We start from the raw sequence: 12,287 nt of genomic DNA, 5'->3' as shown, positions 1-12,287 counted from the left end.
AACCTCCTAAAAACCAAAAAACAAAGGCACATCGTCCTAATATCATAAATTATCGCATCTGAAAAGGAAAGAAACAATTCAAATCATAAGAAGATAAAAATAAAATTCAGTCGCCTCCAGAGAAGAACACCAAGATGAAGAAATTAGCATACAACTACTCCTTTAATACTCTACCAAATCCCTAGATAGTTCATACCGACGAGAGAATATTTTTCCGCTAATTTTTCAAAAACGCGGAAAAATTCGACTATCGTCTAAATTCACTCAATATAATCCACCCGTGCGCAATAGTACAAAACAAAAACCATAAACACAACTTAATTGCTATTGTGTGCTCACTGGAGGCCGCACGGCCCAAGAGTACAAAGAAAGAAATGGATGGCAAAAAACCTGCCAAAAAACAAAATACTAAATGGAAAAGAACCTAGCAGGCAAAATGAATTCTCAAAGCAAGCATTCTGAAATTCAAATTCTCATTACCAAACATACAATACATCTGCCAGGAATCAAGGCTTCTTTAGCAGTTGGTAGGTCCATCCAGACAACAACAAAATCAGAAAAATTATCCCCACCGGCACTAATCATCGGCCAGAATGGAGCAGAATGCCACAAAGGAACAATAAGTGTCCCAGACGCTTGGCAGTTACGCATATAGAGCAACACTCGCGGAATAAGGCAAATAGGGGGACACGCAGAATTGTTCTCCCCCGCCGAGATCATTACAAATGGATCACTACCTTCTGAACCCGTATTCCAAAACCTAGAGTTAAATCTAGAAAGCGTAGCATTTAAATAATTAGCAAAACGATCGATAGAATGCGGGCCCAAAACAAAGTCAATGTTTTGAAATGTATTCCACGAAAAAATCCCAGTCATCGGAATCATAAATGCGGCTGAGAAAATCGGCTTTGTCATTCTGAGATCTTGGGATCCATTCCATCTCGATCGAGATAGCGCGAGAACAGCAAATGTTAAAAATAGACAAAGCTTCGGACTGCAAATGACCTTTGCTGCTGCCAGATCAGGGGCGGATCCAGGATTTTTCAAAGGGGGGTGGCTGTTTACCAATATTTTTGTTTACTATATTGTTCAAGCCCTGTTTGTTTTTTATGGGGTAGGGGGGTTGGGGTTTCGGGCTTTCAGGCAGTTTTTTGAAAGTGGGAGTGCATATGAGGTTGGTCTGAGGCCCACATGTAATAGAGTCGAAGGCTCCATCCCCCTACGGGGGTCTGGGGGCATGCCCCCTCAGAAAATTTTGAAAAGTTGAAGCCTCTTAGACGTGATTTCCGCGATTCTGAGCCGCTTTAAACAGCTGTCAATTAAGTTATTAAACCACTGTTTTTACTTGATAATTTGGCAGATTATACTTTCTTTAACTTGGAGAAAAAGTCTTGTTCTTATGAAATGAACAGTGATTGAAATTCAAACTTGATAGACCAGGAACTTACAGGAAAGAACAGATATGCGTTTTTTTGCTCACCCACGTGCGTGAAATTTTTTAGCCCTTGGCAAAGTGGCCTAGGGACAACTTTGGCGACTTTGCTTGCTTGTGAAATCGCTTCGATGCGAAAAAAACGATACGAAAACTCATTAAAAAAAGATGTAAATGGAGAAAAAAATCATTCCAGCAAGGCTAAAACAACTCTTGAAAGTTTAAAGGAATCTAACTTTTTAAAATTATACACACATGCTTTGTTACAATAAGCCAGAAGTTCGTAAAACAGGCTGTCGAAAATCTCCTATTTTGGAAAAATGGCATTTCTTAACTTTGAACGGCCGCCTGACTATGAAAGGTGGATGGACATTGTCCTTATTTTCTATTTTAATATGTTTATTTTCATTTTTCTGGTGGATCAAGGGGGGTGGCTAGCCACCCAATCCACCCCCCCTGGATCCGCCCCTGCCAGATGAAATGATCCTAGGAACGTTCTGATTGTCCGTGAACCATTTTACAGTCAAGCCCGACAACTGGTCCGAAACTAAATCCTGACCGCATTGAACGAAATAGCCACCAAAACCAGTGTCACTTGCATCAGAATAAACAACGCCAACAGCGCTAGACTTAGGTGACATACGCTTTCCATTAATAAAGTCGATATTTTTTTGCCAAAATAAAAGTTCATTGCGAATCTCAGGAGACACGTACAAAGGTTGATCCCAGGAGGTTCTTTGCTCAATGGCGGCATAACAATTTCTGGTAAACAATCTCGTAATCTTACCAACAGCACACGACATCGATAGAATTTGCCCTATTATAGAAGCAAGACCTCTGGCTGAAATATTACAACTTTGAAGGCAAACATAAATGGAAGATTTCAGTTTGTGTATTCGCTCTTCAGGAATAAGAATCAAACCCGTTTCAAATTTTAGCACCGACTGACCCAGAAAAAACTAACTTCTGAACGGGCTCCCGATTCGATTTATCATCATTAGGTGTAAAACCAGCCGAAGAAGGATCGTTGCGGACTTGAACACTGATGTTTTTGGCACTTTGAAAAGACAAATTTCCCCCGATGCCATCATCGAGATACATCAAGGCCAAATGGCCGCGACCCCTCCAAAACTAAACTAACTTGAACTGGTGCATCACTTTGGAAAAAATATAAGAAACTGAAGTTAGGCCAAAAGGCAACACCTAAACTCGTTGAATGTCATCACGCCGTCTATCGAAGGCCATCTGAACGACAGAAACTTCATATGCTCTTCACAAATGTCAATGTGATGATAAGCAGATTTAAACTCGAAAGAGGAGACAAACATTCCAGGCGAAAACATTTGAAGAACAGTTCTTAAGTCTATATATTTGCTGGACTTCTTAACAATAAACTTATTTAGATGAGACAAATCTAAAATAAGACGCAGTTTCCCAGATGATTGAACAGCAACATGAAGCGGATTACAAAATTGCGGGTATTATCTGACTTCTCTTATACAACCACGTTCCAGAAGTTCTGAAATTGCTTCTCGAACAAAGGTGTCCCGACGAAGGGCTGATGATCTGTTTTCAATCGAATATGGCAAAGGAGATTCCTTGAAAATAATCTAGAACAAAGTCAGAGGCCTTGACTGAATCACACCAAAATGAAAAGTTAGCATGCAACTTTCCCTGTGAAAAGCTGGATCCTTCGACGCCCTGTTCAAATTCTGACAGCTCCAATAAATCAAGATTTTGCTCCTGAAGACGAAGGTTTATCTTTAGTGTTGCACATATTGCATCAATACCAACGTTTACCGCATCGATAACACAAATGAGTTAAAGGAGTATCGACCTTGGGGACGAAAATAACTAGAAGCTGAAGGAAAAGAGCCAGACGAACCGCCAAATCTGGGAGCGCTCAAAGTTGAAGGCGCAGTAGAGGAAACTTTTGGGCTGATTTATCTCTTCTTTTCTTGCAATGATTTAATCGTAACACCAGGTCTTTTTTCCCTTTTTTAATCTCTGAGGCGTCGGCCTCGTCGTCAGCCAAATCATCCGTCGTTGTCATGTTCTTGGACTGTCGCCCAACCGAATTCAGATTTATTTGCCAATTTAATTATCTTCTGTCTATTATTAATCAAAGAAATACCTCTATTCAGCTCTTCCTTGGTATTAGGAACATTTCCACTTTCAAGGGCTTTCAAGGCTGAATTGCTTGTCTTGACAACTTTCCCTTTCTTCTTAAAGACGTAGTTGTCCGGTTGCAGATCCGACGCAATCTGGGCCGCTAAATCTGACTGAGCCTGAAGCAAATTGCTCTGAAGACCTTGAATTTGAGTGTTAACTGCCGTTAATATCGCATTTCTCTGTGCATCTAAAATGGCATTTAGTTTTGGCGAAATAGAGGCACTAGCTCCTTCTTGTTCTCCCATACGATCAACGATGACTAAAGCTAACTAACAACACGAATAAAATTCAGTCGCCTCCAGAGAAGAACACCAAGATGAAGAAATTAGCATACAACTACTCCTTTAATACTCTACCAAATCCCTAGATAGTTCATACCGACGAGAGAATATTTTTCCGCTAATTTTTCAAAAACGCGGAAAAATTCGATTTCTTGATCCGTATGATTGGGTATCAGGATACATGCACCTGACCGAAGTGGGATGCTCCGATTGGCTTATAACCTTTCGAATAATTAATGAGTTTGAGAATTGCTTTTGAAAGCGATTTTAGCGAGTTGGGCGAAAATCCCTAAATGTCTCGGTCAAATTTAATACGCGTTACGTTATACGTACCCCACCCACCAAAGAAAAACAACAATAAAATATAGTGGCCCTGTACAACTATATGACAACATCAAAAGGCCGGGCAACAATTAAGCAGGGTTGGGAGAAAGCTGAGATTGCTGCCATCGTAGAGGGCAAGACTGCTTTTCCTGACAAGAACCAATTTTCTGATATTTTCAATTAACTTTGTTCTTTATGACAATGATAGCGTTCGTTCAGTTTCAAATGATTTTGTTCTTTTGTTGAACATTTCAGTCTATCTTACCTTTTTTTCAATTTTCGAAAATTCGCTAAATTTGATAGTCGCTAATTCTTGCTCAGAAAAAAATCGCTTAAGTAGGTAGCCGCTAACAATAGTAACCTTAAGGTATACGAAAATGACTTTAGCGTTGAAACTGTTTATATTAAGGCGGGACTTAACATAAAGGTTCTTTTTCTGTCACTTTTCATGCGTTTATTGGAAATATCTCGTTCGCTTTTTAACCCTTTGACTCCTGGAGATTTTCCCAAAAAACTGTAATAAAAACTTGAACTGACATTCTAGTTGAATGATTCTTTGTTGGTTTTGCCATAAGGCATTTTATTTTCACCGAACTTTGCCTTTTGGTTGTTTATTGTAAATCTTGAAATAATTTTTTTTATTTTATTTTTTATTTTATTTTTTTTTTATTGCAACACACACACACACAAAAAATACATCACAAAAAAGTAAACAATACAGCTACTTACAGACCAATTGCATACAAAACTTAAGATAAAATAACTTACACTTATTTTACACTTGTCATGTAATATATACAAAGTAATACAAAGACAAATAACGGGAAATATACGCAGGAAATAAAGTAATATGAGGGCTATGCATTAGATTAATATTTAAACATATTACAACTATGTTATCATTCTTTTTTTTTCTTTTTTTTTTAGTGCGAGCAAAGTTATCTATTTTTATTAATTGTGTAAAAAGTTACCCGGAGAAAATTATTCAGTCATTGTTTGAAAATGAGAGCAGTTTTCTAATTTCCATTGAACAGTGACTTTATTCACGAATTCATTGACAGAGAGTTTTTTCTCAAGACATTTAGAAGCATAGATATATTGTTTGGCCAAGATGATGAGCAAGTCTAATCTGCGCTTTATGGGACTGGAAAGCCCTTCAGACAGATGCGATATGTCATGAAGAGCAATTTGTTTATTGGATAAAATGATCGCAGTATCTTGACAATGATTAAACCAAGTTATTATATGTCTACAATAGTACGCGCGCTCTGATTGGCTGCTGAGCGGGCATTATTTTCTTGTAATGACTGGGCATTATGAAAATTTTTCTCGGCTCGACGGTTTTTTGAGTTGTGAGTAAAAGTTACTAGCCAGGGGGCAAAAACAACAAAAAATGCCGACAAAATAACTATCTTTTCAATAACTGAAGGAAAAAATATAAGCATACCGATACTTCTTTAGTATGTGCGACGAAGAGAGCCACAGAGAGCGAGTTTTACCTCCAGTGTTTTTTTTCCCTTGATTATACTCTTTTTTGAATAGTGCTTAAAGGCCATATAATAAATAACTTATTAACCTCGTCCGTTCGGCCATTACAGGGGAATCTCAGACCTCGACCTTGATGTATTGACCTCGCTGTCGCTCGGTCAATACATCACGGCCTCGGTCTGAGATTCCCCTGTAATGACCTCACTCTCGGTTAATAAGTAGTATATAAAATTTGTGAATAAAAGATTGCAGAGTCATTACAGTCAATAAAGGTATGTTCAATTGAGTCCGAACTAGAACAAAAAATACATTTGTCGTCGTTGGCTAGATGGTAACGTTTGAGTTCTTTCTTCGTAACAGTTATTCTATGCAAGAAACGAAAACCGAATTGACGCAGTTTGTTATCTTTAGTTGATCGGTATATTGCTTGGAACTTTTCACTCCAGTTAGTAAAATTTTCAGGAAATCTTTCCTGCCACTTTTGTACACCACTTGGAATAATAAAACTGTGATTGGTTACTAGTTGGTAACAATTTTTGCAGCGTGCTACAGCTAGGTTAATCGAGGTTTCAGTTGAAGAGATAAAAGCGGAGTTTGATGAGAGATCGCGTGAAGGTATTAAAGTTTGTGCAGCTTTCCTTTTAAGATGAGATGAGATGGCTGCAATAAGCTGGAAATAATACATGTAATTTGTTGTAATGTTGAATTTATTACTAAACTCTTCGTAAGATAAGAAATTTCCATTAGAATTTAACACATCCTGCACAAAAACAACTCCACGTTCAAGCCATGATTTCCAAAATAAAGTAGCATTTTCTATAGTTATCGACTTGTTGTTCCAGATAATAAATTCACCATTTGGGAAAATGTTGGTTATGTTCTTGAGTTCTTGAAAGTATTGAGGAAGTTCTCGATAGAAGAGGGGCAGACTTTTATCTAACAGTGCCACATTATAATTGCATTTGAGGAGAAGCGGAAGGCCACCATAATTTCGGAAGTAGTAGTTCGGTATTGCCTTCCATTTATCACAAGAATTTCCTAGGAGCCTACCAATCCAGGCCAGGCGCAAAGATTTAACTAACATATTGAAGTTGACGAAGTTAATTCCCCCTTCTACAACTGGTTGGTACATTACAAGTCTTTTTATTTTATCCTTCCTATTTTTCCACAGAAAAGCGAAAAGATTCTCCTGAACAGTTTTAATGACCGCTTCTGGAACAGTCAGCATAGATGCTGCATACACCAACTGTGACACACCTAAAGCTTTCGCCAGCAAAGATTTGCCATAAAATTGTGAGATCTCTTGAGAGCCATAAATTTAATTTCATTTTCATTTTATTCACCTTTCGCTCTCTTAACGCCTCCCTCCCCCCGCGCGCTCGCTTCGTTTGCTTTTTTGCGTTAAAAAATCGAGAGGCTGTGAACAGTCTACATTGGGCAGGGAGCTGCATCTGTAGATATTAAGCACAACAGTTGTTTTCGTGGGGTGTCGGTAAAACGCCGACTCGGGGTCGGGGTCGGGGTCAATTTTTTTATTTTTGTTTTAAAAAAATTCACTGATTCAGAAAAAAAAATACAAAATTTATATTAGCGTGTGGGGCATTTCGAGTCGAAAAAAAGCATTTCTTTCACAGAATATCCGGGAATTTTGATCCTTATAAGTTTAAAAGTATAAAAGAAAAATTCGTGGTCTAGCAGGCGACAGGTGAAATTGTTTATCTTGGGGGATAGAATTTGCTGCCGACTTCTTTCTGAGCGCTAGCTCCTCGCCAACATAGCATGAACTTTTTCAGGTTTAAATTAAATTGAGAAAATTAATTCAGATTTATATCGTTAAAATAAAGCGGCCTTTCGTATCCAAAGAAATAAGGAAGCAGAATTGTTTTGTTTAGACCGCGAAGCTCGCATTAACAAGTCTCGCAATCTTTAAGTTTCTACATTCTGTAATTGTTTAAAATATAAGTGAAGGTATCGAGCAATCTCTTCAATTTGCGTGACCGAAATGCGGAAAGACGTTTTAATTGACTCTTTTCGTTATTTTGCATCTAAGGCCTGGAACTCCTTACCTAATAATGTAAGATCTGAACCTACTTTAACTGGTTTTAAAAGACCACAGGTAGCCCAAGCTCCTAAAGGAGCCGTCAACACATAGACCACATATGACATTGCGTAATAACGTTATTATAAGGGTTTGTATGGGAATATAACGATCGTAAAAAATAATTCAAAATAAAGGGAAAATATCCGATAAAATCGACTTACCTATCCTCTTCTATACACATCTTGTGTTTCTATGCCGTTTGGGGGCGTTTTGAAGTGATTCCAGTGGGTTTTAGGTTCGCTGGTTTCCTCTCTATATATAATTTATATTATTTATATTATATATAGAGAGGAAACCAGCGAACCTGAAACCCACTGGAATCACTTCAAAACGCCCCCAAACGGCATAGAAACACAAGATGTGTATAGAAGAGGATAGGTAAGTCGATTTTATCGGATATTTTCCCTTTATTTTGAATTATTTTTTTACGATCGTTATATTCCCATACAAACCCTTATAATAACGTTATTACGCAATGTCATATGTGGTCTATATGTTGACGGCTCCTTTAGGAGCTTGGGCTACCTGCATGTGAAAAGACTCCTAAAAGGAATCTCCTTTCAGGCATAATGGTATATCTTAACATTTTTTTTTTTTCATGTAAATAGATGTAAATAGATTTTAAATGTAAATTTTCCTTTTATACAATTTACAAGATATTAGCCTTTTTCAGGCTACTCTAAAATTCGAGTTTAAATAAAGTTCATGTTATGTTATGTTATGTTATGCTGACGAGGAAGTATTACATCCGCTCTTATGTGCATAGCGGTTTGTTGTAACAAACAACACGGATCGAAATCCGCCAATCACAGCCCACCAGCATGACCTTTTGACCTTGTGGGTGAAACCAACAAGGGTATCCATCGGTTTTGATTCGAAAGATAATGTGGAAAGATGGACGTAGAAAGATAGCTATGCGCGTAACATTGAAAGCGGGTTTAAATTATTCGATAACAGAGAAGTAGACAAAGTAGGCTAAACTGTATGTACAGTATACGTAAAAGTTAAATTTCATCTTTCGCCTGTTATACCTTAACTGAAATTCTTCTGTTATACTTTTGAACTTATAAGGATCAAGATTTGTGGCGAATTTGTGAAGTAAATGCTTTTTTTCGACTCGAAATACCCCAGACGCTAATATAAACTTTGTATTTTTTTTTTTTTGAATCAGTGAATTTAAAAAAAAAAATCCAAAAAATTGACCCCGACCCCGACCCTGACCCCGACCCCGGCCCCGGCCCCGACCCCGGCCCCGGCCCCGAGTCGGCGTTTTACCGACACCCGTTTTCGTGGGGAGGGGATCAGATATAATAAGGTTAAACAGTTGGTTCACGTGAATAAATTCCTCCGACCAACCCCGACCATACACGATAAATAATTACCGGTTCCTATAATATCCAGTTTTTAATGGCAATTTTTAGAAAGAGAACGACAAATTTGATTTGGAAAAAAGACATGCTTCGGTCGCTCAACGATCAAAACAGACAATAGACTTGGAAACAATCTTGGCATTAAGTTAGTGTTGTCGTCCGTTTAAGATTCTCAAATGTTCCGCCAAATGCTTCGAAATTCAAGGACATGCGACCACAAAATTCCAGAACAAAGCCGTCTGCTCTCACAGGCTAAGATAAATGAATTCATAAAACTGGGGCATGATTATTTAACTATTTCGCTCTTATTGGCGTATTTGTTTCTTTCGCTATTTTTCTTAATTTTTAAATTTGAATATTTAGTAGTTATTGCCATTGTTGCATTAGAATATTATAAATTCAAATATAACTTGTAAAATTTACTCAAAACTGAAGATGGTCGTTGAATGACCGAAACATGTTTTGTTTAATTTTAAAATCAAATGTGTCGATCACTATCTAAAAATTATAGCCAGACTGCTTCTATCAGACCAGATCTTTTAAAAATCGCAGTTATAGAAAACGCTCGCCTTAAAAATAACATGAAATGACAGATGTTTTCTAGGTATATGTTTTTATATAAATATACATGGAAAAGGAATACTGCATAACTGCAGTCCTGTTAGGAATCAAGGTCACAGATTAGAAAACGTTTTATTACATACTATTACTCGTCATTATGCCCAAATCGAGTTTTATTTGTTTTGTTTTTTTTTACACATTTCGATTTTTTCTAAGATATAAAAACAGATTAATTATTTTTAGCCAAAGCAAATGCTGTCGAATTAGTAAGGGCTTGCGTGTCTCAGTTCTTCTACATTTTGCTTTGTCAACAGAAGCGTGTTTCCTAAACATAATAGATCAATTTATGGCAGTTTCCTCAGTCTTCCGCTTGAAAATGGCTGAAAAAATTCGATAATGGACAAATTATAATGTGCCCTTGAATTTTGAGGAGCCCTTGAATCGTACGATGATAGTCGAAAGTACTATGCATTATGAGTCGGTGCAAATACACCTTCCATTAAATACACCTTCCATTACATTAACCCTGCCTATGTTTATTTATTTAAAGCCACTGACAATAGTTTGAAACACGGTTACAATTTTAAGGTTTGTAAACTAATTTATGAAAACGTCGAGTCTTTACCATAGATTATACATGTGATTATGAATGCATTTTCTGAAATTCACAGTTTCTCGCGCGTTTAGTCCTCATATTTCATTCCGTGTCCATTGAAGTCAAATCATAACAGCCAATTTACATGGAAACTCTGTGTTAATAACTGTGCTTATATCCGAAGTGTTGTACTTCTTAAAGGACGCTCCGATTTGCCAACAACCTAAGGGATTAAAGCAGTATTAAATCCGTAACTCCGTGTACAATTTTCCAGGAATAGGTTGTATCTTTTGGGCATTTGTAGTCTTAGTTCAAAGCGTTTCACTTTGATAATTTTTATTAATTTTTTGCACCGTTGGAAGAAAAGAGCATGAATCAAGTAAATTCATAAAAATTATAGGAAAACACGAACCAAAATCATAAAACTGTAAACCAACATTGTCATGTAAATACTGAAGAAATCTGAAAAAAGAACGGCAAAGAAAAAGTCCTTTCAAGTTCCTGCATTGACGTTTTTTTTTTAGACGAACACAATTACCTTTGTGGCAGTGCTATTCTCTTACAAACAGGTGCAGTTGTTTGGCTGCAGTCTATTAAACACAGAACATAGCACAGAGGCGGCCAGTAGGCAGATACAGATTACAGACAGAAGAAGTTCGATCGCAACAGAGAAGACATGAATTTGAGCGCCGCCTCCACAAGCGGGACGATACCCCATGAATGTGAAATCTATGAGTACATTGGAGGAAACCTTGATCGCACTACAACAGGGGCTAACGTCGTGCTTGTCTTCTTAACAGTCGTGAGCATAATAACTTGCCCTTTCACCATTATTTTGAACTCGCTGCTGATAATCGCTGTTAAAACCAAAGCGCGACTGAAAACCAACTCTAACATTGCACTCGGCTGTTTGGCCGTCACTGATGTGTTGATGGGAGTTATTGGTCAACCTATTTTTACCGCCCTCTTAATATTAATCCTGCAAGGTCAAACGTCCAACGAACATTGCACACTGCAACGACTATCGCTACTTTTTACTAGGACATTGATTGGAGCGTCAATTCGTCACCTGGTCTTGATTAGTGTGGAGCGGTATATAGCGATTAAACACTCGTTTGCGTACATAACCATGGTCACTAAAGCTCGAATACTTGGTTCCTCCGCTGTGGCGTGGATCACTGTAGTTCTAATCATTGTGCCTGTACTCGTGACAGGTACTAACTTTTTCTTGTTCAATACTGGTATTTTCTTAGCTATTTTCATTTCGATTATAGCCTTTTGCCAGATTGCAGTTTATTTTGAGACTCGTCGCCACGAAAAACAAATCGCTGCCCAACAAGTCTCAGTGGAAGCCAGACAGAAATTCTTAAAGGAGAAGAAAGCTTTTAAGTTAACAACAACTGTACTATTTATGCTATTATTGTGTTATTTGCCAATAATTGTTGTTAGAATACTTCTTAAATTGACTTTTACCATCACTAGTTTAAATTTGGCTTACATTGCTTTTTTCACTGCAACCTTTGTAACAATGCTCAATTCTTTGATAAACCCTGTTATTTACTGTATCAGAATAAGACAATTTCGCGTAGCGTTTATTGAAATATTGCTTAGAAAAAACTTTACACAAGCAGAACAGTTTGAAAGGCGAATGTTTGAAAGATCGAACATTGTGGCACCGCTTGAAGTAGGGCAGAAAAGAGAAGAAACTCAACACAACGAACAGGCGGGAAATCCAAACAACAACGGCAACAACAACAACAGTGGCTAGGACAGCATGGACAACAAAAATGGAACTCAAATAAACGATGGAACTATCGAGTAAAATACGAGATCTTTGTATTTAAGGAGGTAACTGGAAAATAAATGTAAACTTGTTTCTATGCGCAATGTCAGTTGTACAGAATACTAATTTCCATACATTTGTGTCAAATACTTCTCACAATACCCAATCTTGTTACATTGG

The 12,287-nt window shown here is 37.5% G+C and overlaps 2 protein-coding genes across 2 annotated transcripts in view; one reads left to right on the top strand and one right to left on the bottom strand.

The window, feature by feature from the left end:
• Nucleotides 1–922: 922 nt before the first annotated feature.
• LOC144637645 (HEAT repeat-containing protein 1-like) overlaps nt 923–12,287 on the bottom strand; it is a 207,652-nt gene continuing 196,287 nt past the window's right edge. Inside the window, exon 46 of the transcript XR_013567745.1 lies at nt 923–940. The gene's annotated coding sequence lies outside the window, so the exon portion shown is untranslated. The remainder of the gene's footprint in view (nt 941–12,287) is intronic.
• Nucleotides 10,695–12,092, top strand: LOC144639126 (adenosine receptor A1-like). The gene is made up of 2 exons (XM_078498375.1): nt 10,695–10,703; nt 10,953–12,092. The coding sequence occupies exons 1-2, from the start codon at nt 10,695–10,697 to the stop codon at nt 12,090–12,092; spliced, it is 1,149 nt and encodes a 382-aa protein (XP_078354501.1).

Source organism: Oculina patagonica, chromosome 14, assembly GCF_052425735.1.
Source record: "Oculina patagonica isolate OP01 chromosome 14, crgOcupat, whole genome shotgun sequence".
Lineage (NCBI taxonomy): Eukaryota > Metazoa > Cnidaria > Anthozoa > Scleractinia > Oculinidae > Oculina > Oculina patagonica.
This window is presented reverse-complemented; position numbering and strand designations above follow the sequence as displayed.